Source organism: Solea solea, chromosome 2 (genome assembly GCF_958295425.1).
Source record: "Solea solea chromosome 2, fSolSol10.1, whole genome shotgun sequence".
Classification (NCBI taxonomy): domain Eukaryota; kingdom Metazoa; phylum Chordata; class Actinopteri; order Pleuronectiformes; family Soleidae; genus Solea; species Solea solea.
In genome coordinates this window covers 1,275,515-1,297,501 of record NC_081135.1, presented here as the reverse complement: position 1 = coordinate 1,297,501, position 21,987 = coordinate 1,275,515, and the positions used below count along the sequence as shown (strand labels likewise).

General features: G+C 43.3%; 2 protein-coding genes across 3 annotated transcripts in view; one reads left to right on the top strand and one right to left on the bottom strand.

Annotated features, from left to right (window-relative positions):
* Positions 1–21,987, top strand: part of LOC131451183 (zinc finger protein GLI2-like) — a 51,302-nt gene that overhangs the window by 7,343 nt on the left and 21,972 nt on the right. The window contains exons 2-3 of the mRNA XM_058622284.1: positions 2,675–2,786; positions 19,472–19,577. Coding sequence (XP_058478267.1) covers positions 2,687–2,786; positions 19,472–19,577 — 206 coding nt within the window. The 5' untranslated portion in view covers positions 2,675–2,686. The remainder of the gene's footprint in view (positions 1–2,674; positions 2,787–19,471; positions 19,578–21,987) is intronic.
* Positions 1–21,987, bottom strand: part of LOC131451215 (ras-related protein ralB-B-like) — a 130,313-nt gene that overhangs the window by 97,182 nt on the left and 11,144 nt on the right. Inside the window, exons 2-4 of one of the 2 annotated variants that reach the window (XM_058622289.1) lie at positions 18,881–18,933; positions 18,260–18,396; positions 3,274–3,346 (exon numbers count right to left, since the gene is read on the bottom strand). The gene's annotated coding sequence lies outside the window, so the exon portion shown is untranslated. The remainder of the gene's footprint in view (positions 1–3,273; positions 3,347–18,259; positions 18,397–18,880; positions 18,934–21,987) is intronic. The other variant, XM_058622290.1, reaches the window with a different exon arrangement.

Sequence of the window (21,987 nt, the reverse complement as noted above, 5' to 3'; positions counted from 1 at the left end):
AGAAACTGAGACTTTAAATTTAGTGTGGATGAACAGAAACTGAGGCTTTGAATTTAGTGTGGATGGAAAGAAACTGAGGCTTTGAATTTAGTGTGGATTGACAGAAACTGAGACTTTTAATGTGGATGAACAGAAACTGAGACTTTTAATTAAGTGTGGACAAACAGAAACTAAGGCTTTTATTTTAGTTTGGACGAATAAACGGAGTCTTTATTTCATAAACTGCTAGGTTGTACTTTCGTGATGGTGAAATGGGACTGGGTCTTTTATTTTGGTAACTGCTGGGTTGTGTTTTAGTGTGGACGAATTGAAACTGAGTCACAAAAAATAATAATGTCTTTGCACATTGTGAATAATTGGCAGGAAATTGCAAATCATTTCAAGCTCAACATAATATTAGGATAATAACAGTAGTTTGCAATAAAAAATATTTCATGATGCAGGGTTTTTTGTTTTTTTAATCTAATCTAAATATAAAGATGATCACCTTTTAAATAAAACTAAATATTACATTCTGGATTATTACAAATGTAAATTTACTTTAATAGTAAAAAGATAGTTGTGGACTAATTAAACAGCAGTAGTTTGAGTGCTGGCAGCAGACAAATGTGTGAACAGCAAATGTTGCCTGACTAATCTTGATTTGTGAGGACAGATCAGAGACCTGCGAGCGTGAAAGACCACCATTATGTGCCTCATATATCACCTCAACTACAGGGGCTTCTGTGTGTGTGTGTGTGTGTGTGTGTGAGGTGAGGGACTTCCCATGAGGCTTCACTCTCCTAGCCTCTCACACCTGTTACACTGATTCATCTGCAGCCATAAAGACACCAGGCCGAGCTGTCAGTCAGAGTCACAGCTTTGTTAAAGACGCAGTTAAGTCATTTACTAACTCACGTGTGTGTGACCTACAACACAAACTTGTTACACACTCGTCCTGAAAACACGAGGCCGCAAATCTGACCCCTAAATACACTGACACTGATCGCTGTAACAGCTGTTTACAAGGTCAAAAGTCTCCGCAGCCGCTTTTACACAAGAAGGTCACAATTACACGTCAGGAGAGGTGACTGCGTTTATCTGAAAACTGCCAGAGACTTTTATTTTGTAAACTGCTGGGTTGTGTTTTAGTGTGGACGAACAGGGACTGAGCCTTTAGTTTGGTAACTGCTGGGTTGTGTTTTAGTGTGGACGAACAGGGACTGAGCCATTAGTTTGGTAACTGCTGGGTTGTGTTTTAGTGTGGACAAAGAAAATTTGTCTTTTATTTTGGAAACTGCTGGGTTATATTTTAGTGTGGACTAATAGAAACTGAGTCTTTTATTTTGGTAACTGCTGGGTTGTGTTTTAGTGTGGACAAAGAAACTGTGTCTTTTATTTTGGAAACTGCTGGGTTATATTTTAGTGTGGACAAATATAAACTGAGTCTTTTATTTTGTAAACCGCTGGGTTATGTTTTAGTCTGGACGAATAGAAACTGAGTCTTTTATTTTGTAAACCGCTGGGTTATGTTTTAGTCTGGACGAATAGAAACTGAGTCTTTTATTTTGTAAACCGCTGGGTTATGTTTTAGTGTGGACGAATAGAAACTGAGTCTTTTATTTTGTAAACCGCTGGGTTATGTTTTAGTGTGGACAAATAGAAACTGAGTCTTTTATTTTGTAAACTGCTGGGTTATGTTTTAGTCTGGACGAATAGAAACTGAGTCTTTTATTTTGTAAACTGCTGGGTTATGTTTTAGTCTGGACGAATAGAAACTGAGTCTTTTATTTTGTAAACTGCTGGGTTATGTTTTAGTGTGGACGAATAGAAACTGAGTCTTTTATTTTGTAAAATGCTGGGTTATGTTTTAGTGTGGACGAATAGAGTCTTTCGTGTTCATGTTGGTTTGATTGATCTTGTGGTGTTTGAGTCTAAATGGCCGATGGTTAACCACAGATCTATCTTTGCTGGTCTTGGACTAAATCCAGTCTAAGCTTGTGGTTTAAAACTATACAGAGAGAAAACCAGATGTTCCCAGATGTTGAATTTCAAGTCTTTAGAAGAGAATCTGAGGAGCATCGTGGATCCTGAGTGAAGAAAACTCTCCGGGCTTTGAAGATAAAGTTGTATTGTTCTAACTGTTCGGCCCACAAAGCCCTTCTGAAAAGCTCTGGCAAAAAGGTCAATAGTCAAATAAACTTTGATGACATGCGAGCAAAGACCCCCGCCTCTTCATCCCCCGTCCCCTTTAACCCCCAGAACCCCCTCCTGAGCCCCCACCGACCCCCACAGCCTCGCTGCCAGAAAGCAAATTGAGTCGTGAAAGGCGGGGGTTCAACCACTGCATGGAGAGTGAGCGGCTTTTCAGGAGAAAATCCTCCGACATGTTTGTCCCACGCTTCAGGATCAACTCACACAACCGGGGAAGATAAACACCAGCGTGTGTTTTCTTTAAGTCCACACTAAAAACAAAAGCCTGCACTTTATCTCACTAACTTTATTCTGAAGTCCCATGAGTAAAATCAGAAGATGCTGTGCAAAGCTCAAAGTCAAATCTAATAAATGCTAACTGAAAGTCACTTTAAACATCACCATGTAAAGATGTTATAATGTGTTAAACTTCAATACAGAGTGTGTCTTTGTGACAAGGCCTTGAGTCCTAAACTAACACTTCCTTATGTTTGGCTTCCAGAGTCCGCTGGCCATGGACACGTCAGCGTCCAGGGCCGCCGAGAAAAAAGACAAAATGGACGGGAACAGTTTCGGAGACCTCGCGAAGAAACCCTCACCATCAGAGACGAGAGGTAAGGCGTACGTTCTCTAGATCTAGAAGTCTCGGAGGTGCTGAGCCAAGGGGCGAAGAGGTCGGGACCAGTGCGACTGATGAAATATGCATTTCAAAGAGCACCGGCTGTGGTGTGAGCCGGTGCTCGTGGCTCTCCTCAGGCCTGATCAGGTGCGAGCAGCAGTCAGAGGTGACTTACACTGGATTTCTGACAGGAATCCTGAAAGAGCATCATTAATGTGGATAGAGACAGGCGGAGGGGGAGTGTGGCACCGTTTAAACACTGATGAACAGGTGACATGACAAGAGAGGGGGGGCGTGGGGGGTGGGGGGCGTTGAGGGCAGGTGAGAACGAGTGTTTGTGTTGTTGAACTAAATGAAGAGTAGCACTGATCCTCTCTCACTGGGGAGGAACACGCACAGAAAGAGAGAATACATGTTTTAAAGATGTCAGCCGACGTGTGATGAAAGCTCAGCATAATGAGCCTCAAAGACCTGGTTCTTACCTCCAGAGTAAAAGAAGGCGAGGACGACGCGGAGCTTCAGAGGCTGACAAAGATGCAGAGTGATGGGGCCGCCCTTGAAATGGAAATTAAATGTGTGATTTAGTGACATTTTTACTCTTTAATGAAGGACTTGGTGGCCTGCCATTAAAAAGAAACACTCATTCATCGATAAAGAAGGAACAAACGGAGCCCAAGCGCGGGCGGCGAGCCAGAAAAAACGCGTTCCCAGGAACAAATCTGGAGCGAGTCGGCGGATCAGTGGCGTCGCCGCTCTTTTAATGAAGAACTCAGGGGCTCGATGTGATGAAGAAATCCAGAGCATCAATGTTTCTTTACACAGACGTCTTCAATATTTGAACAAAGCTGAGAGACACATGTACAGCTCCCATGATGCCTCAGTGGTCACATCAGTGTGTGATTGTTGTGATGTTTGACTCAAGCCCAGAATATTCTGTCCCGGTAAAAAGAAAAATAATGTAATTTAAGTGCCAATATTGAAATTATTCTAGACCACGCCTCCTTCAGAAACGCAGAAACTTGGTTGTCACAAATTGAACGAAACAATCTGTTGGTAGGAGAAACTCAAATACACACTTTTAAATACATGATTCAAATATTTACATGCTCTTAAAGCTGTGATGTGGACGATGAATGAACCCACAGTTTTCCATTCAACTCTAGACCTCTAAGGTGGGGGAAGGAGCGAAAGGTTGCAACCATTATTTCACTAGCCACTAAAGCCACTAAATTCTCGCTTTACATGAATCTCGTTACTTTGACCCTAAACTCAACCTCGTGGTGTATTTATTATATTTTGTATATTTATACACGGCAGCTGTGGAGTTGTTAATCTTCTCTTACCTAAAATAATAACTCTTCCTCTCTATCAGCCTCAGTATTTTAATCTTTAAAGAAAGAAAACAAAACAATAACCCGTTCCTGTCTTTTACCAATCAGATATAAAAATATAAAAATATAAAAAACCAGACTTGTGTGCCAGCGTGTGGCGACAGAGCAATTACTTATCACAGTAATATGCATTATTATTCCAGTGTCCGGCTCCTGATAAGTGAATATGCAGCTGTAGAGAAGGAGGGAGGAGGAGGAGGAGGATGAGACGAGGTCCTTGAACCTGAGCGGGAGAAGCCGACGATGCTAATATATCGCTGCTGCTGCCGCCGCCGCTTTTACTGCGGGTGAATGCTTTACTGTCGGCGTCAGAATCCCTGTCACCTAAGTCATGCCCACCTCTGAGCCTCAGTATAACAGCCCGCCCTGTTTTATATTCCTGTCCCGCGTTATTTATTTAGAACAATTTCCTCTCTATCAAAGGACATGGCTAATGCCGAGTTTTAATATGTTATTTACACATAAAAACAAGCTATTTACAGCGGGGTCTGCGCGCAGAAGGCAGGGAAAATGAATGGGCCCCCACGCCCCTCTCCGATCTGTTATATCACAGTTTAACAATCTGGATTGCTAATAGAACCATTTATCATGGAGCGGTCATTTATTTTATGTGAGCAGCCCAGGTCCTGTTCCCAGAGGCCTATGGAAATGAAGCTCAAGTGAGAGTCACTTTGTTTAAAAAGTGGAGACGCCGCGCTACGACTCAATTACAACGGACCCAGGTGCCGCAGACGCCGCAGACGCCGCAGACGCCGCAGACGCCGCAGACGCCGCAGACGCCGCTATCTGACCATCAAACCTCCTTCCTGCTCCGTACACCCTGTTTTTTTACTCGGGAGTGAAGCTTTAGAGGAACACAATTAAACTCTGGCGTTGTGACTCTTGGACTTGTTTAGCGAGACCTGGCTGAGGTTTTTCCTCCCGCTGGCCGAGCACCGAGGCTCCGCTGCCCGGTTAATAGATTCAAACGAGCGGCTGTATTTCCTGTGACAGCTCACATCTGTCTGCTCGCACGGGCCGAGCCACGGCGCTCAGATTTACACCAGCCCCGGGACCTTTGTAATTTCACATCCATGCCTAATAACCGAAGGCATTTACAGTGAAAATATGAGCAGAGAGATGCCGAGAACGAGAGAACCGCCCGTTTGTTATCAGAGATTAAAGTTTCGTTCAAAGTAGAAATTCTGATCGGGTAAATTCAGAGTTATGGCCTTTGCACATTCTTTTTTATTAAAGGCAATTTCAGGTAAATGTGAGGGGTGGAGCTTAAGTTGTCTACCTTCTGGCCGTAAAGGTTAACGGAAATTTGCAGAGGAAGCTGGCTTATGAAAAATGTCCAGAGTGACTTCTGTAGGTGTTTCTCATACAGACGATTTCAAGTTTTAAACCAGCGCAGGAAAGATATCGCAGATTGACTGGTTCACACCATCACACTACTCTCTTAATTTAATCTAATTTGGCCTCTTTCGTGGATTAATAACTGGATTAATAGAAGATTTCTAGTCAAAAAGGAACGTTCTGCTGTACCACAGGATCTTCATGAGGCTTCTCACACTCATGTACGTGGCCTTCGAGGACTTGAACATACATGTTGCTCAGAAGTTGAGGTTCAAAGGTCATTTAGTGCAGGTCGTCGAGAGCGCTCGGTCCATGTCACATGATCTTCAGCGGGTTCCAAGGTCAAGGATGAACGTTGAAGCTTAAATTTGAAACCAGAATAAGTCATGAGTCACATGAGAGGAGAGAAAAGAAAAAAAAGAAAAAGAAAATGTGATCTTCTGTTTCGTTTTAGCAGATTTAAAATGAACGCTGAAGTTTCTTATATTTTAATACACTCAGGTTTATTCTTAGGCCTGATTTGAAAACCAAATTATGGAATCTGAAAAATGTGTGGCCTTTACATCTGTCACTGATGCAGATTTTCTTTTAGTGAATATTTTAGTGGGAGCAGCGAGTGTGGGGCTCTCTCTCTCTCTCTGTCAGTGTCTGTAAACTAGGCCAGGGGAAACGACTGGGTGCTGCTAATGATTTGATTAACTGGCTTTGGTGGCTCCTGACATACATCTTGCTGAGAGTGAGTTTGTCATTTGCGAGGGAGATTGATGTGCGGAGCTCAGCGCACCGACGCCTCCCCCCAGACTCCCTCCCTTGTTTTCCTCCCTCCATCCCTCCCAGGTCTTTCTGCTGAGTCTGGCTGGTCCGCAGGGAGGGAGTCTAAGTACTTAGCGCCTCCTAGGTTGCCCCAGGACACACTGGGTGGGGGGCTGCAGTGGGGCGGCAGACCTAAACAGGCTCAGTATTCCCCAGTTTATGTCTCTAGAGGTGGAAAACACACATTTTTCAGGAAAAGTGAAGATTATTCCTTCATAAAACACTGTTATCTGTTACCAGTTTGTTGAGTTATGATTTCGTTTATTGATAAAAATCATTGCACGCGTGTTTCTGTTCTGGCTTTGATTTTAAAATCGGAACTTTAAATGCATTGGATTTAATTTGGATGTTTAATGTGGAGGGAAATGTTTTGCTCTAAATCTTTTAGGATAACCTGTTTCCCTGAAGCGGTAGTCTTGTTTTTGGTTATTGGTTATTAATAATAATAATAATAATAATAATAATAATTATAATTAGTTCTAGCATTAACCTGGCCTCAGGTTCAGTGTGAACACACCTTTACCGCTGATCATGTCCTGCTGTTAGACAGATTTTCCGTATATTTTCCAGGGTTCAGTTGTAGACTGTGGTTGTTCTTGGTGAAACAGCACTGGTGTGTTGGTGCTGTCTTGTCCCTGAGCTGGGCCTCATTTAAACAGCACAGAGGCAGAAAAGAGAAAAGAGCTGCCGCCCCCCGCCCCCTTCATCTTCCTCTTCTTCCTCCTCCTCCTCCTCCTCCTCCTCTTCTCAGGAAGATTAGTGGCCGTCCTCTCAGAGTAGGATGTGGACCCTGAGCCTTTTTTCGGACACATTTTTCTCTGCCAGCGGGCCCTGACCCCCTGAGTGCTCCCTGTGCAGCTCGCTGGTTTTGTGATGGGAGCGTTCGCACGCGGCCGACATCAATTACTCACTGTCCACTGCCCCCACTTTACCGGCCCGATAAAGAAATCTGTTCTTATCACAAAGCCACCTCTTTTAAAATACTATTTACACAGCCTGGCCCGTCTTCATTCATCTAACGGAGGAGCCTTTGTCACCGCACTCACATAAATCCCATTGTTTTCTAACGGGGCAGCTGGGCCCACAGCTCTGCTCTGACTGTATATTATTTTAATCTAAAGAAACTAAAAGACCAAAATGTATCAGAACACCTGACTTCAGGAGACTTATGCCTGGTTTACACCACAGTGAGTGGGTATCGCAGGTCGCTGCACAGGCTTTTCTTCTCAATGTCACAAATAAACTACAGCTCTGTTTCCTGCATTTCAGTTTGCAACGTGTGGTATAGAGTCCATATGTGAGTCCACAGCACACACACACACACACACACACAGAGTCTGGACTAATGCTGCTCCTCTTTACAAACAATCAGCTTGATGACTTTCCAAGATGCCCTCGTCTTCAGTTTTATCTGAAGTTTGAAGTTTCAGTCAGGAGTGAGGCCGGCGGAAGAAACCTCGAGATTAGATAAAAAGAAAAAAAAATGTTTTTTTCTTACAGTATAATTTAATCTACTTAAAGACAGGGAGCAGATGACTGGATAAAAATCAACTTCCTTCTGCACTCAGCACTTGTTTTTAGGCTTGAACAGCGTGATTAAGGCAACTCTTAAAAACATGGCCTACATATTCTACATCAACCACAGTAAACATAGAGTTCACGTCACAAAACCCTCTGATTTTGACACTTTTGACACTCTGCTCTCCACATAAAGCACCGGAAAGACACTGAGGCATCTCATGTTGAGTTATAACGGATAAAAACGGGACATACATTAAAATTAAAGTGACAGGAGAAAGTGATGTTTGGTTCAATCTGTTTTGGTAAACACAGAGGCCTCTGGTCTCTCTTTAAGTATTGCCGGTTGACTGAAGATATCCCAGCGCTGAAATATGCGACTGCCAGCTCGAGGCAACGTCTCCAGACATCAATCTCTCGCAGCCATTAAGGTTTGCCTGTGCTGATTCCAAAAACAACAGGCTACATTCCTGCAGATTTACAGCTGTGGGGAGTGAGCGGTCGGCAGCGATATATGGATGTTTTAGAGGATTAAGCCAAAACTCCCCCACCTCTTTTCTCTTTTTTTGCTTTCCTGGACTGCAAATGAGTTCTCCACCCCCCGGAGTTCTGGCCTCTGAGGTTTGAGGGCAGGTCCCCAGTTTGTCTGGTTTTAACATGCGGGTTTAAACGCGAGGAACAGAGGCCGCAGTGTCACCGTGAAACCAAAGTGTAAGACGTGAGTGTTTGTGGACCCTTGAATCATCTCTGCCTGTGTTTGATTAAAAACAAAGCGTCTTTGCTTTAAAACGCTGTTTAAGGATGAAAATGCATCCAGACATTTAAGAAAACAACAACTAAAGAGGAATAAGAATGGCGGAAAGAGCAGCGATAACGAGGGGATCGTGGAGGCGTGACTAAAGCGTAGAATGACAATCAAACAATCTGCATCCACACTAACACACTGCAGTTTTCAGAAAGTTTCAGAAAGTTCAACCAACGACAAACAACATTGCTGAGTCTCACTGTTGAGACGTGACTGAGGCTCAATCCACACTGCTTCATTTTCATTCAAAAAAGAACATAAACCCTCCTGTGGATACACCTGCCGTCCACACTGTGGACGACGGTGTTTTCAAATGCTGCTAGCTCTGTTTTGGGCTGCATTTTGTAGTATGTTTAGTTTCCAACATCTCAAAGACTTGGAGTGTTCAAATCTTAGCAGCTGAGCTAATGTGGACTGCAGGTGTAACCGTAGCAACAGTAATGCATTCTAAAACAAAAACATAGCAGTGTGGATGCAGTGGCAGACTTGCAGTGAACTTTCTCTCCATGCTGCTCTTCAGCAGGAGGGTTAAACGCAGTGAAAATTGCTCTGAACCTTTACTGTGAGTTCACCGTCTGAACGCACCCCTAAATATAATAAACACGGAGGGGGGAAGGCGGGGGAGGGAGGGGGGACAACGGTCTGCAGCGCTTTAAATAAACAGCTCGGGCTGTGGGACACCGGCTGGTACGACTGACGTGGTTTTGGTTTTTGCCCAGACAAATGTGCACGAGTCAGAATGAAAACACCACACATGTGGAGATGCTGTGTGTGTGTGTGTGTGTGTGTGTTAGTTTAACTTGTGACCCACTAAACAAACACAGGGATCAGTGTGTGTGTCACTGTAGAGGCCATGTTGTAATGAGCTCATAGATCAGTGTGTTAAATAAACCTCTAAAATAAACTCACACAAACCCTGCAGGTTTGCACTTGAATATGTATACGTGGGATCAAACAGAACTCATTTAAGTTGTTTATTTTAGAGTCAAACGTGTTTCAGCTGACTGACACGTGTCGAAAAGTTGATGTTTCAATCCAGATTATTTTAGTTTGAATATAAAAACACATTAAAGACAAGTAGTGTCACTAAATACTGGTTAAATACAAATGCTGGCATTCAAACTGTAAGAATATGTTCAAAGATGTATCACACCAAAGTCCATAGAGAAAATCAGATATTTTTGTTAACAGGGACACAGGAGCTGCTGGTCTGCTGCTGCCTCGTGTGGTCACTTTGTGTCATTAAGTTAAGTCTAAATGAAATAATTCAAATTCAAAAAAATAAGACATTTGAACTTAGTGATGGAGGCAGCAGTGGATCAACAAGCCCTGTGTGCTGTGATGTTAAAATCAGTGATTTTCTCTACGGGCTTTGGTGTGGGAGAGTGAGTGGTTTACAAACGTCAGTTTCCTGGGGGAAAAGTCTGTCTGACAGTGAGATAAAGACGTGAACATGTTCTAAGATATGGAAGAGTTGGGCTGATGAAGATTTTACATCAGACGCACAACTAAAAATGAAAATGTGATGTTGTCTAAATGGGATTAACGAGCTGTTGTGTTGGAGGAAAAGGTTGAGGTCACTCATTAGCTGTTGATTCTCGTGTGATGTAGTTTGGTGAAGGTCAGTTACTCAGTGTTGTCACAGTGTGAGGTAGTGACAGGCCCGCGGCGGTCGCACAGCTGCCGCCTGAGAGCCGCAGCGCTTCAGAAAAAAGTTCCACTGAAATGAGAAGAGGCGGACTAATTGCCTTGTAAGTACTGCAGAAAGCAGCTGGAGATTAGCAATAACAGCTAATTAGCTGGGCTACAGTGGAAATCAAAGCTCACACGTGAGGATAAACACACGGCGCGGTGTTTGTCTGCCTGTTGTAAATCTTTACGAAGCGGCGGCTCGTCACGTTCGGGGATTTTTAAAGGCTCCGGTCTGAGACACGGCGTGGAGTGTTGTGTTTCCCACTTAACGCCAAAAAGCCAGCGTCTGCACCGCCACTGGCCCATAGCAACCGTTAAAACACCGCAACATATGACTTAGCTCGTTTTACTAATTCAACTCTGAGGAATATTTTCCCTCATAAATGCGCTGAAGTAAGTGGTTCCCTGTTAGCGGGGCCTCATGTTCAACACTCACACAGCAATGAAAGTGATTAGAGACTCAATAAAAGACGTGGAATCCAGGTCTGACACGCTGGAAACACGAATAACAGCACAGAGGAGGATGGTTTCAGATTAACATGCAGAGGTAACTCATCACCCTTTCACCGTGTCATGAAAATGAAGCTACACTTTACTGTTCTTGATGCAAAACCACAAAAAGTCTAAAGGTATCAGACTGACAGTGAAGTGAAGCTTCAGCACTGAATGGAAGTTGAATTTTCTTGGATTTTAAATAATCTTATCATTATTTACACATTTTTGGATGTTTTCTGGATGTTTTTGATATTTCTCAAAAATGTAAATCCTGACTACAGTCAGGTTTTCTTCGGGCACCAAAATCATGATAACATCTGTATCCAGACCATAACACGGTCAGGACATCACTGATGTCCTGCTCGCTGCCCAGTGCATGCTGGGAAAGACTGCAGAGGTCATTAACATGTCCACGCTGAGTCATAACTGCTTTTAACTTCACTTCTTTTCTGTCATCTGAACTTTTCCGTTTTTTTTTTTCCTGTAGTGAAACTCGTCCTGCTCTTAGATGCCTTTTGTTGCCATGGCGATCAGCCTCCTCCCCCCCTCCCCCCTCGTCTCCTCCCTCTCTGTCCGACTGATGGACTCCCTCTTTGTACTTTTGCAAAGAAGGGTGGAGATGAGACATTCCCATCGTCTGACTTTGCCACAAAAACGAGCTCTGTGTCACACGCAAAGGATTCTGGGAGTAACCTGAAGGTTTTAATGAAGCAAAACTTCACGTTTAAAATAGTGGAAACACTGACTTAATTGTTTGAAAATGATTATTGGAGGAAATAGAGTAAACGATGTGTGACTGGTGATTGTTTTCCAGCTGTTTGGATCAACACGTTGATTAAACGCAGGCATTTATGAGAGCAGTGAAACACATTTTTACCATTTCACTTTTTTAATGAGGATGTTGGTCAATCTGTGACCTTATAAAGTTTTGATGTGCAGAAACCCTCTCATTCAGAATCAAATCTGCGTCCTCCCACAATTACCTCACCGTCAGAAATCAACCGTCGTGACGTGGGTGTAACGGCGTGATTGTTGCTGTCGGAGAAACACGATCGCAGCCGGCATGAGAAACCTCAGCGGGTGTCGTCAGACTCCGCCCACTCCCGCTCTCCCTCCACAAACCCCTGAGCCAAGCTCTTGTTTCCTAATCACGGTCTTCTGTCAGGAGGAGGCTTCATGCTGAAGGATTACAACCACCAACAGACTAAATTAACTTTGTTTCACTCTGTTTGGTTGTGTGTTATTGAGTTTTGTCTCTCAAGCTAAATCTATTTGGAGAGTTTTGTTTCACCACAGGAAAAAAAGGTTTTTTATTGTGATTATTTTGTAACGATGATAAATGATTTACGGGAGTTGTATCTCATGTTTATGACTTAACATCTTATACTTAAGATAATCTTGTGATTTAACAACCGTTTTTTAATGATAAGAATTATATTGCAATGAAAAATCAACAATGACGATGCAAATAATCACTATTTTTATTATTAATTGCTCTTCTTTGATCGAGGAAGCACTAAAAGCTTTTAATTAATTATCAAAATAGTTGTCGTAGTCGATTACCAATCGATGAAGCATCACAGGTCAATTCTCTAATGTAGATTTTGTAAATATTCAGAATTTTCTTGTCATTTTAACAAAAGATCTCCAGTTAAAGACGTGAGTCTCTTTAACAATAAAATTAAATAAAACTTTAAATGTAAACGCAGAGATGACGAAGGTGCTGATCAGCTGCATCTGCTCCTCCCCTTCGGTCACTAGGCTAATAGCTCCTTTAGACTAATTGTTGAGGCCGCGTGCTTCGTCTTGTGGCCGTTGTTGGTGTTTGTGCGAGCTAATTAGCCGCTGAAATAAGGTCAGGAAACGTACGATTGTTAGCTCCGCTCCCATTTACACCACCTCTTTCTGAATAATTCGGAAGAAACTCATTACATGGGATGTTTAATATTAATCACTGTAATGAGGTGTTTTTTTTAATGTTCATTATTATGTAGTGGGAACAAAGTTGAGTGCAGGTTCATATTTAATGTTTCCTTTCATTTCAGGAGATTAGTTTTTCCTCAGAAAGCTTTTGTCGCGCTTCGCTGAGACGAAGCGAGGCGAGGTGAGAGTCAGTGTTTAATTGTGCGCCATGCTCTCATTGTGTGAGGCGGCCTCCTCCTCCTCCTCCTCTTCTTTTTTGTGCCTCTACTGCTCAACACTTTATCATGACACACTGCCATGTTTACCGCATTTTGTGGCCCTCACCGTCCCTATTCAACTACTGAACTGTGAGGGTCAGAGGTCACCCGTTGGAGGGGAGAGGACGGGCCTAAGTTACACTTCTTGTTCAAAACCAGGGAGCTTCGTGTTCTGTGACTGAAAACACTGCTGCTAGAAACAAGGAAAAATCAAGAAATAAAGATTCACCTCATAAAATCTACATCAGGTTAAGTCTATGATGTCTAAAAAATATGCTCACATCTTTATCTCACTGTTAGACAGACTTTTCCAACAGGAACCTGAAGTTTGTAAACCACTCACTCTCCCACACCAAACCCCAGAGAGAAAATCAGTGATTTTAACATCACACACAGAGGAGTTGTTGATCCACTGCTGCCTCCATCACCAAGTCCAAATGTCTTATTTTATAAAATTCTGCATTTAAAATCGTTTGTTCAGTTTAACCTCAGTGACACAACATGACCACATGAGGCAGCAGTAGACCAGCAGCTCCTGTGTCTCTGTGAGTTAAAATCACTGATTTTCTCTATGGGGTCTGGTGTGGCAGAGTGAGTGGTTTACTCACTTCAGTTTCCTGCTGGAAAAGTCTGTCTAACAGTGAGAAAAAGACGTATTCTTAACATATGATAGACTTGGACGCAGTGGAGACGTATCTGTCATAAAAAACCTGAATCAGAATTGTAGCCTCTCTCTCTCTCACATCGTCATTCCCTTTTCCTTTCCTTTGAACCTCAGTGGTGAAGTTTGTGTTTATGAAACACTTCACTGCCCTCTGCTGAATTACAAGCCAGCTAAATCAAACTCAACCTAAGTGCCTGTTTATGGGACAGTGTTTGTAACGTGTCATCGCAGCAGGGACAGAAATGGCAGTGGCAAGAGATATCCAAACAAATTATAGTCCAGATCTTTTCATTTTAAAGTTTTTATCTCGTGTCGTGATTCCCCCTCACAGCTTTGAGATAATGTGGATGGATTTAGTCTTTGCTTTTCTTCTCCTTTCATGGAGCAGATTAAAGGGATAGTTCACCGTCACTCTCCCACACCAAAGTCCGTAGAGAAAATCAGTGATTTTCAGTGACACAGGAGCTGCTGGTCTGCTGCTGCCTCGTGTGGTCACTTTGTGTCACTGAGGTCAATCTAAACAAAGGATTTCAAACACAGAAGTGACAAATAAGACATTTGAACGTCGTGATGGAGGCAGCAGTGGATCGACAACTCCTGTGTGCTGTGAATCACTGATTTTCTCTCTGGGCTTTGGTGTGGGAGAGTGAGGGGTTTGCAAACTTCAGTTTCCTCTTGGAAAAGTCTGTCTCACAGCATAAAGTGGGCTCTGTATGAGCAAAAATAGCAATAGCACGTTGAAACGCCCTGACCTGCACTCCTCATGTCCTCAGCAGTGGGAAAGTGCTGATCAGGATTAGAAAGTCAATTCTCTTTAGGTTTGTCTCCTTTTCTCTATTGTTTTCTCTCAAGCCGTCGCCCACAAGCTTCTCCTGAGCAGAGAAAGGAAGAAGGAGAGAAGTATTGTTGAGGAGAGGTCATTCTGAAGTGTGTGAGAAGAGGGCTTTTGTGCAGCGTCCACAGCGTGAAGACAAAGGCGGGAGGGAGGGAGGGAGGGAGGGAGGGAGGGGCGGTGTTCTGACCACACGATCGTTCCTCTGTAGAGACTGAAAGTTTTAGTAGAACTCTAAAGAATGTGACAAAAACATACATTAAATTAAAGATATTCAGACTTTTCTTCGGTGGGAAATTAACGCCGGGCATTGAGCAGAAATCTCCAAGTTTTAAGGATATTTAGCAAATCCTGATCTAGGGACGGGACGACATACTACGCCATAAAAATCCCAAACAATAAGTTGATGCCGTTAAATTCCCATCAGTGGAATAATTGTGAATGGGAATAATCATTAAAATTTCACTTGAAAGACTTGAAAATAAAGTTTAAATCACCAACATACAGTTGTGATTTTTTTCAATTAAGATTTTTACAACCATCACATTAACGTTGTAATTATATTGCAACGATTTTTTTTTTTTGGACAACATTTACATGTATAAAAACACATTAATTCACATTCTAAATTCAGAAAAATACACATTTACGCTTTGACTGATTTTAAACTTCAGCATGGCAAAATAGCACAACAGCGCCTCCTATTGTCAGCCTGTTTATTTGTCATACGAGTCTCTTGGAACCATTTTCTAAACCTAACAGGAAGTCAGCTATTTTGGATTTTGTGGACAGTTTTTGGTGATTCTACATCTTGTTGTTTGTGGCATTTTTTGTCCAAAATAAATAATAAATAAATAATGGGATTATTAATGAGAGAAACAAAAAAGAAGTGAGACTTTCAGGCCTTTAAATGAGCCAAACGCTGCGCAGCTGTGATGTCTCCTCCGTTTGTTAGCACGAGGCCTCGTGTTTTGAGTGCAGCTTCCTGCAGCAGCTTCTGTGCGTCTCTCTCTGTAGAGAAGTGAGGAAGTCGCCAAGGGAGCGGCGCTCCATCATGTCAAACAAACGTGGCCGACAGTAAAGTGAAGCTGGTTAGCGGAGCAGAGCTCGGGGACCAGCGGGGTCAGAAAATAGAGAGGCTCCTGCTTCAGCAGATCGTGTCGGGCGAGCTGCCGAGTGTTTATCGACACGGGAGGCGAACGAGTGCTGACGCCACAGCAGCGCGGACCTCCATCTATTTTGGTAGATCGAAGCGGAGGTCCGGGCCCCCGCACAGGCAGGAAGAGACGTCTACTGCTTCCACCTGCGACACATTCATCACACAGAGGCGCATCACTCAAAAGATTCCCCAGTGTTCGTCGTCTCTGGTTGTTTTCCTCTCTGCTCCAACATCTGTACGTGTGGAGGCCTCCGCCTCATTAAGACTTCACAACAAGCACCTTACACTGAGCTAATGTGTGCTCAGGTGTTATTCTTAGCTCAGGTTCTCACCCGCCTTCCTCATTTTGGAGAAGAACTAGGTCTTTGTTTAATTTACAGATGGCCCACTGGAGTAATTTCCCGCTCAGCTGCTGGAGTAGAGCGGGGCGAGGCATAATCCCAGGCGCCCCCCTGGAAAGGGTGCCAGCGGGGTAATATGGATGTTAGCTGCGGAGCATGGTGACAGCCCCAGAAGCGACAATTTAATTCATTGTATTTTAATTATCGCTCTCATTCACCAGCTACGAGCCCTTCCTTTGGTTCGCCGCGACAGCGAACCTTTATCACCGGTGCGTCGCCGAAGATAATAAACTTTTGCTTTAAGGTAATTACTTAATCTGGACAAACCTGTGTGTTAAGCAGTGCTATTAAGCGAGGGGGTGATAAATCAGGCGTGCATTGGAGGTGGCTGATTACTCGACGGCGCAATCAGTCTTTGAACCCTCGCCGTCTTTTAAGTACCTAAATTACACAAACAGCATGCTAACAACGTGCTGCCGGTGACACTGCGAGCGGAGGAGGCTCGTCTACCCCACCGCTGCCGCCTGCCTCGTTCTGGTTAATGCCAACCACCGCGCATTCACCTTCAGCCCAGTGATGCATGGAGGTTATTAAAATGTGGCCTGAGCCCAGCTGTCGACGGCAGATAAGTGCAGTGACTCAGAGGCCACACAGCGGTTCAGACTGGATGGACGGACGGATGAAAAATGAAAAAAAAAGTCTGATTTCTCCTCTTAAATTTCCTTAAAATAAAAACTAATTGTCTTTTTAAATAATACAAAGTGGACAAGACATGTCTCTGTGATGAATCTCAAGGGTCAAATGTTGGAATCATCATTGAAATTACCATCATTGCTCTCCCACACCAAAGTCCATAGAGAAAATCCGTGATTTTAGCTCACGGGCGACACAGGAGCTGCTGGTCTGCTGCTGCCTCGTGTGGTCACTTTGTGTCACTGAGGTGAATGTGAACAAAGGATTTCAAACACTGAAGTGACAAAATAAGACATTTGAACGTCGTGATGGAGGCAGCAGTGGATCAACAACTCCTGTGTGCTGTGATGTTAAAATCACTGATTTTCTCTATGGGCTTTGGTGTGGGAGAGTGAGTGCTTTACAAACTTCAGTTTCCTGATGGAAAAATCTGACTTGTTCATGAGAGATCATAGACTTGAGCTGATTATTTGACATCTTTTGTTAAGCATCTAAAACCAGTTTTTCCTGTGTCACTTTACCTCATACAATCACTCTTCAAAAACCTGAACCATCCATTTAAATGTGTCCATTATGCTTCAACAAACATTAATTCTGAGCCACTGATATCCACACAATATCAGTTTTTGCTCAGTGAAAAAGTAGAAAAAGTAACTGCAGAACTTTTAAAACATGCACACAGTCCTTAGACTTTCCATTCACACTCTTTTTTTGGCCTCAATGAACTCACTAAACTTAAAGATAACACGCTGCAGTAAACAGGGTTTGTGCTGTCCGCATACGGGAGGGGGAGGGGCCGTGACTTTGAAAAAGTGTGGTCGGCCGACTGCAGCGGTTCCAGCAGACGCTAAAACAAATGTTATCAAGCAAAGACTAATAGATGGCTGGAGCCTAAGCGGGGGCACGGCAGTGCTGCCTGATGCTGCGTACGCCCAGGGGGGATCGAGGCCCAGTGAATCAGGTAAATGTGCCTCTTGAACTCTCATGAGCGCTCGCCTTTTGTTCCTACTGTGGCAACAGAACAATGGGCACTGTCTCAGTGATGGAATAAGCCTGCCTGGTCAATCCCACCCCTTCCTGAATTCACAACATAGGTGTTTCCACGCAGAGGAAATCAGAGAGTGGTGTCACTGGCTGAAGGGGAACCAGTTTCTCTGAATCTTCCTCGTGTCAGTGGTGAGGAGGAGACGCATGCAGGCAGGAGTGAATCCAGCCCGGTCCCTTTGGAGCTAAACCTGAAGTAGAGTGGGTTATTTCTGTGGCGTTGAGGGACCAGGTCTGTCCGTCACGCTGTCAGTGAGCAGAGTGAGAGGAATGGGACTGGAATGCTGACTCACTCTGGTGCCGGGGCCCCCGGGAGCCCAGGAGGCCCTGCTAACCTCCGCTATCCCCCTCTGTTCGCTCAGCCTAGAGCAGATAATGATCCATAGCTGTGACCCCCCCCCGCTGCAAAACTCCCAGGTCACCGCGCCACCAGATTCCCAGCATGTGTGTGTGTGAGAGACTCAGGAAGAATGTTAATGCAATCCAGAGATCAGGTGGCTCACCTCTCTCGCTCCACTCCCTCCATCTTTTTCTTTTTTATCCGCCTTGTCTTCGTTCATCCGGCAGCTCGCAGACGTGACACACCAGGTTGTAATTACGTGGACGTGAAAACTACGACGAGGGCGAGCGAGGCTGGACGCTGTCAGGCAAACGTAGAGGGAGAGTGAGCGATGCCAAAATAAAAAAATGTTAACAAGAAACATAACTCCATTAAAACTTCTTTTATACGCTGGTAAAAATAAATAAAGGCACGACATCTTTGCTGGATTTGTGTTATCAACGCAACGGCTAATTAGTTTGGATGTTTTTGGGGAAACTTTGCACGTCTGAGAGGAATTAATGAAAGGAAAACAGAATATAAAACAACGCACAATGAAAAGGAACAGAGGTCGTAAAAGTGAGAGCAGAACATGGACTTTGTCTCCCACTGTCATGAAGCTCCACGGTCCGGCATGAACACACTCGCATCCTGGCAGCTGCTTGGTTTGTTTGTCTGTTTGTTTGTTTGTTTGTTTGTTGACAGAATGACTGAAACTGACACACTTGAATGCAGATGCTTTGGTTTTTTAGGATGCTGTTGCTCAGTTTGGACTGGTCATAAAGTAAAATATTTCTTCTCTCACCTCGTTGGCTCAGTCAGATGAAGGTCAGCGACGCTGCACGTGTTTCTCCTTCTCTAAAAAGACATAAAATGAGAAGGAGAGGAGAGTAACTAAGTGCTGCAGACAGACGTGTGTTTACAGTGGACACAGGTGTACGTGTGGACAGTGTGTATGTCTGTGGATGTGTGAAGCAGCAGCAGCAGCAGCAGCAGCAGCAGCAGCAGGAGCAGCAGCAGCAGCAGCAGCAGCAGGAGGCTTTTCCCACTGCTGTCAGTCCTGGTTTGAGTGCAGGCCGCAGCTTTCCATCATCCCGTCTGCTTCAAAGAGCGCGGAGCTGCAGGTCTTTGTCAAAAGCCCGGTTGGACATCTTTTATGTTCAAGATGTAGGATTTCTCAGGACGACTTTGATTATTTATTTAGCCCACTTCTCTTGTGTGATAGTGCCAATATTCTTACACGAAAGTGCTCAGCTCACTGTGAAATTCATGTTGCTTCATTGTAGCCCCTTTTGCCTTTGAAAGTTCTCTCTCTCTCTCTCTCTCTTTTTAGAAGTCTCATCTCTCACATCTACTGTAACTCTCTCTCCTCTTCTCTGCTCCTCTCCTCCTGCAGCCCCCCACCACATGTTCCCCACCTTCCACACGCCAATTCCAATTGACATGCGTCATCACGAGGGACGTTACCACTACGAGCCTCACGCTCTGCACACCATGCACGGGTAGGTGGCCCTTTCTTCTTCTCCTTCTTCTGTGTAAATAAGATCTGTCTACATGTGATCCCTCGCCGACTAGAGTCGTCAGATGTTCTTGATGCAAATGTTTATTTCATATTCAGTTACACGGCTTGTTTTTGGGAGTGGAGCGTGTGTTCGCGGGCGCTGATGAGAGCTGAACGTTTGCCAAGTTCACTATCAAAAGCAGATGACAACACGCTGACTTCCAAAGTGAATAATCAATGCTGGTTCTGGATTTACCCTTCACACGCTGCTCGTTTTCCAATAGGGTCTGATTATGTGGGCTCACTCTCTTTAGCTGTGACCATCTGGAGAGAAAACACACGCTCAGATACAAACTGTGAAATTGTGGGAGATAAAAGTTTCAATAAAAATCTCTTCTGTAAAGGCTGAGGTGCCAGTGAGCAAGGCATTTCACTAGACAAATGTGGGAGAAGGGCACAGATCTGTCATTATTTATTTCATAGTTTGTTATTCTGTGAAAGCTAAACGATCCTTTGTTTTTAATTGAGTGCAAATTTAAAAAATCTGGACTGAATGGATTAAGTTTTGTCTCCTGCACCATAGAGAAAATCAGTGATTTTACATCACACATACACACAAACAGGAGTTGTTGATCCACTGCTGCCTCCATCACTAAGTTCAAATGTTATTTCTTAAATTCTGTGTTTGAAATACAAGGTTCAGATTCATCTCAGTGACACAAAGTGACCACACGAGGCAGCAGTAGACCAGCAGCTCCTGTGTCACTATGAGCTAAAATCACTGATTTTCTCTTATGGGGTTTGGTGTGGGACAGTGAGTGGTTTACAAACCTTAGTTTCTTGTTGGAAAAGTCTTTTTTAAAGTGGCTAAAATCAGTTTGAAATAAAAAAAAAAATGTGCTTTGGTTCCTATACTAAGTTGCTTTCAAATTTGCTGTGTGTGTAAATAAGAATAAAAGTGTTCAGGTTGACTGGTATCAATCTGTAGCAGACTCCATTAGCGACTCTGAGCAGGGTCGGATCCATCACTGATGACATAATACAGCCAGCACCTCTTTATTTTCATTAATGGCGTGTTGTGTGGACTAATCTGTGTGGCGCAGGCCACGTTGCCCCCGAGCCAGCGCTGTAATTAAACCCTCGCTGTATAGAGGTCAGAGTGGCACCGAGCCCCACTTCCACGCTGCTGCTACTGTGGGTTCAATAAGACACACAATCCCATTTATTTTCCTGAGGGAAATTCTGTTTGTAAAGAAAATAGAGTGTGTTATAAACAAGAGTCAACCTCACAGGTTTGTCATTCCAGCTGAACATTTTTTTGACTGAAATGTACAGGTTTCACTTCAATTATTACTATTATTATTATTATTATTATTATTATCATTATTAATAGCAATAATAATAATAATAATAATTCATATGAATAATTAAAAGTATATCTTACACCTTTTTTATGTAGCTGTTTGGTTTTGGGCAATGAGTTGTGAAAAATGTAACATCTACAATAAAGTGTTTAGCCACTTAACAAAATACTATGTTTATAAAATCTATGTCAGCTTAAGACTATGATGTCTTAAGAACATGTTTATCTCACAGTTAGACAGATTTTTCCAACAGGAAACTCAAGTTTGTAATCCACTCGCTCTCCCACACCAAACCCCATAGAGAAAATCAGTGATTTTAGCTCACAGGGTCACAGGAGCTGCTGGCCTACTGCTGCCTCGTGTGGTCACTTTGTGTCACTGATTTAAATCTGAATGAAGAATTTCAAATGGCTAATTGATAAAATAAGACATTTGAACGTCGTGATGGAGGCAGCAGTGGATCAACAACTCCTGTGTGTGTGATGTTAAAATCACTGATTTTCTATATGGGCTTTGGTGTGGGAGAGTGAGTGGTTTACTAACTTCAGTTTTTCCAAGTATAATTTTATTTTATTTTATTTTATAAAAGTTGCATATTGTTGCAGACTCATTAGGGCAGTGTGTTGTGATGCATTTGAGTTCAAGTCAGGGATTTGAGACTTGAGTTTCAGAGAATATTTGACCAATGCTAATCTGAGTGTCATTGTTGTTGAGTGCCGTTCTCATTCATGGTTGTTTTTTTAGTTTTTTTTAATTGCAGCTCAGGGAAGAGTAACTTTTTAAATCAATCAAAAAGAGATCCAGACTTTAGATTTAAAAGTGTCTGGGAGCCGTGGAGCGCGTCTGAGTACGTGGCACACTTTGAAAACCAGACAACGAGGCTCCTGCAGGAGTTTAAAGTTACTTTATCACCGCAGAAAAAAGTGGCGTCCGCACAAAAAAAAGTCAATAGAATTCTCCAAATAGTACTCTTACATTTAAATTCACAGATTTGATGGTGATGCATACTTCGCGCCTGGCGGAAGCAGGGCTATTCATCACGCCGGC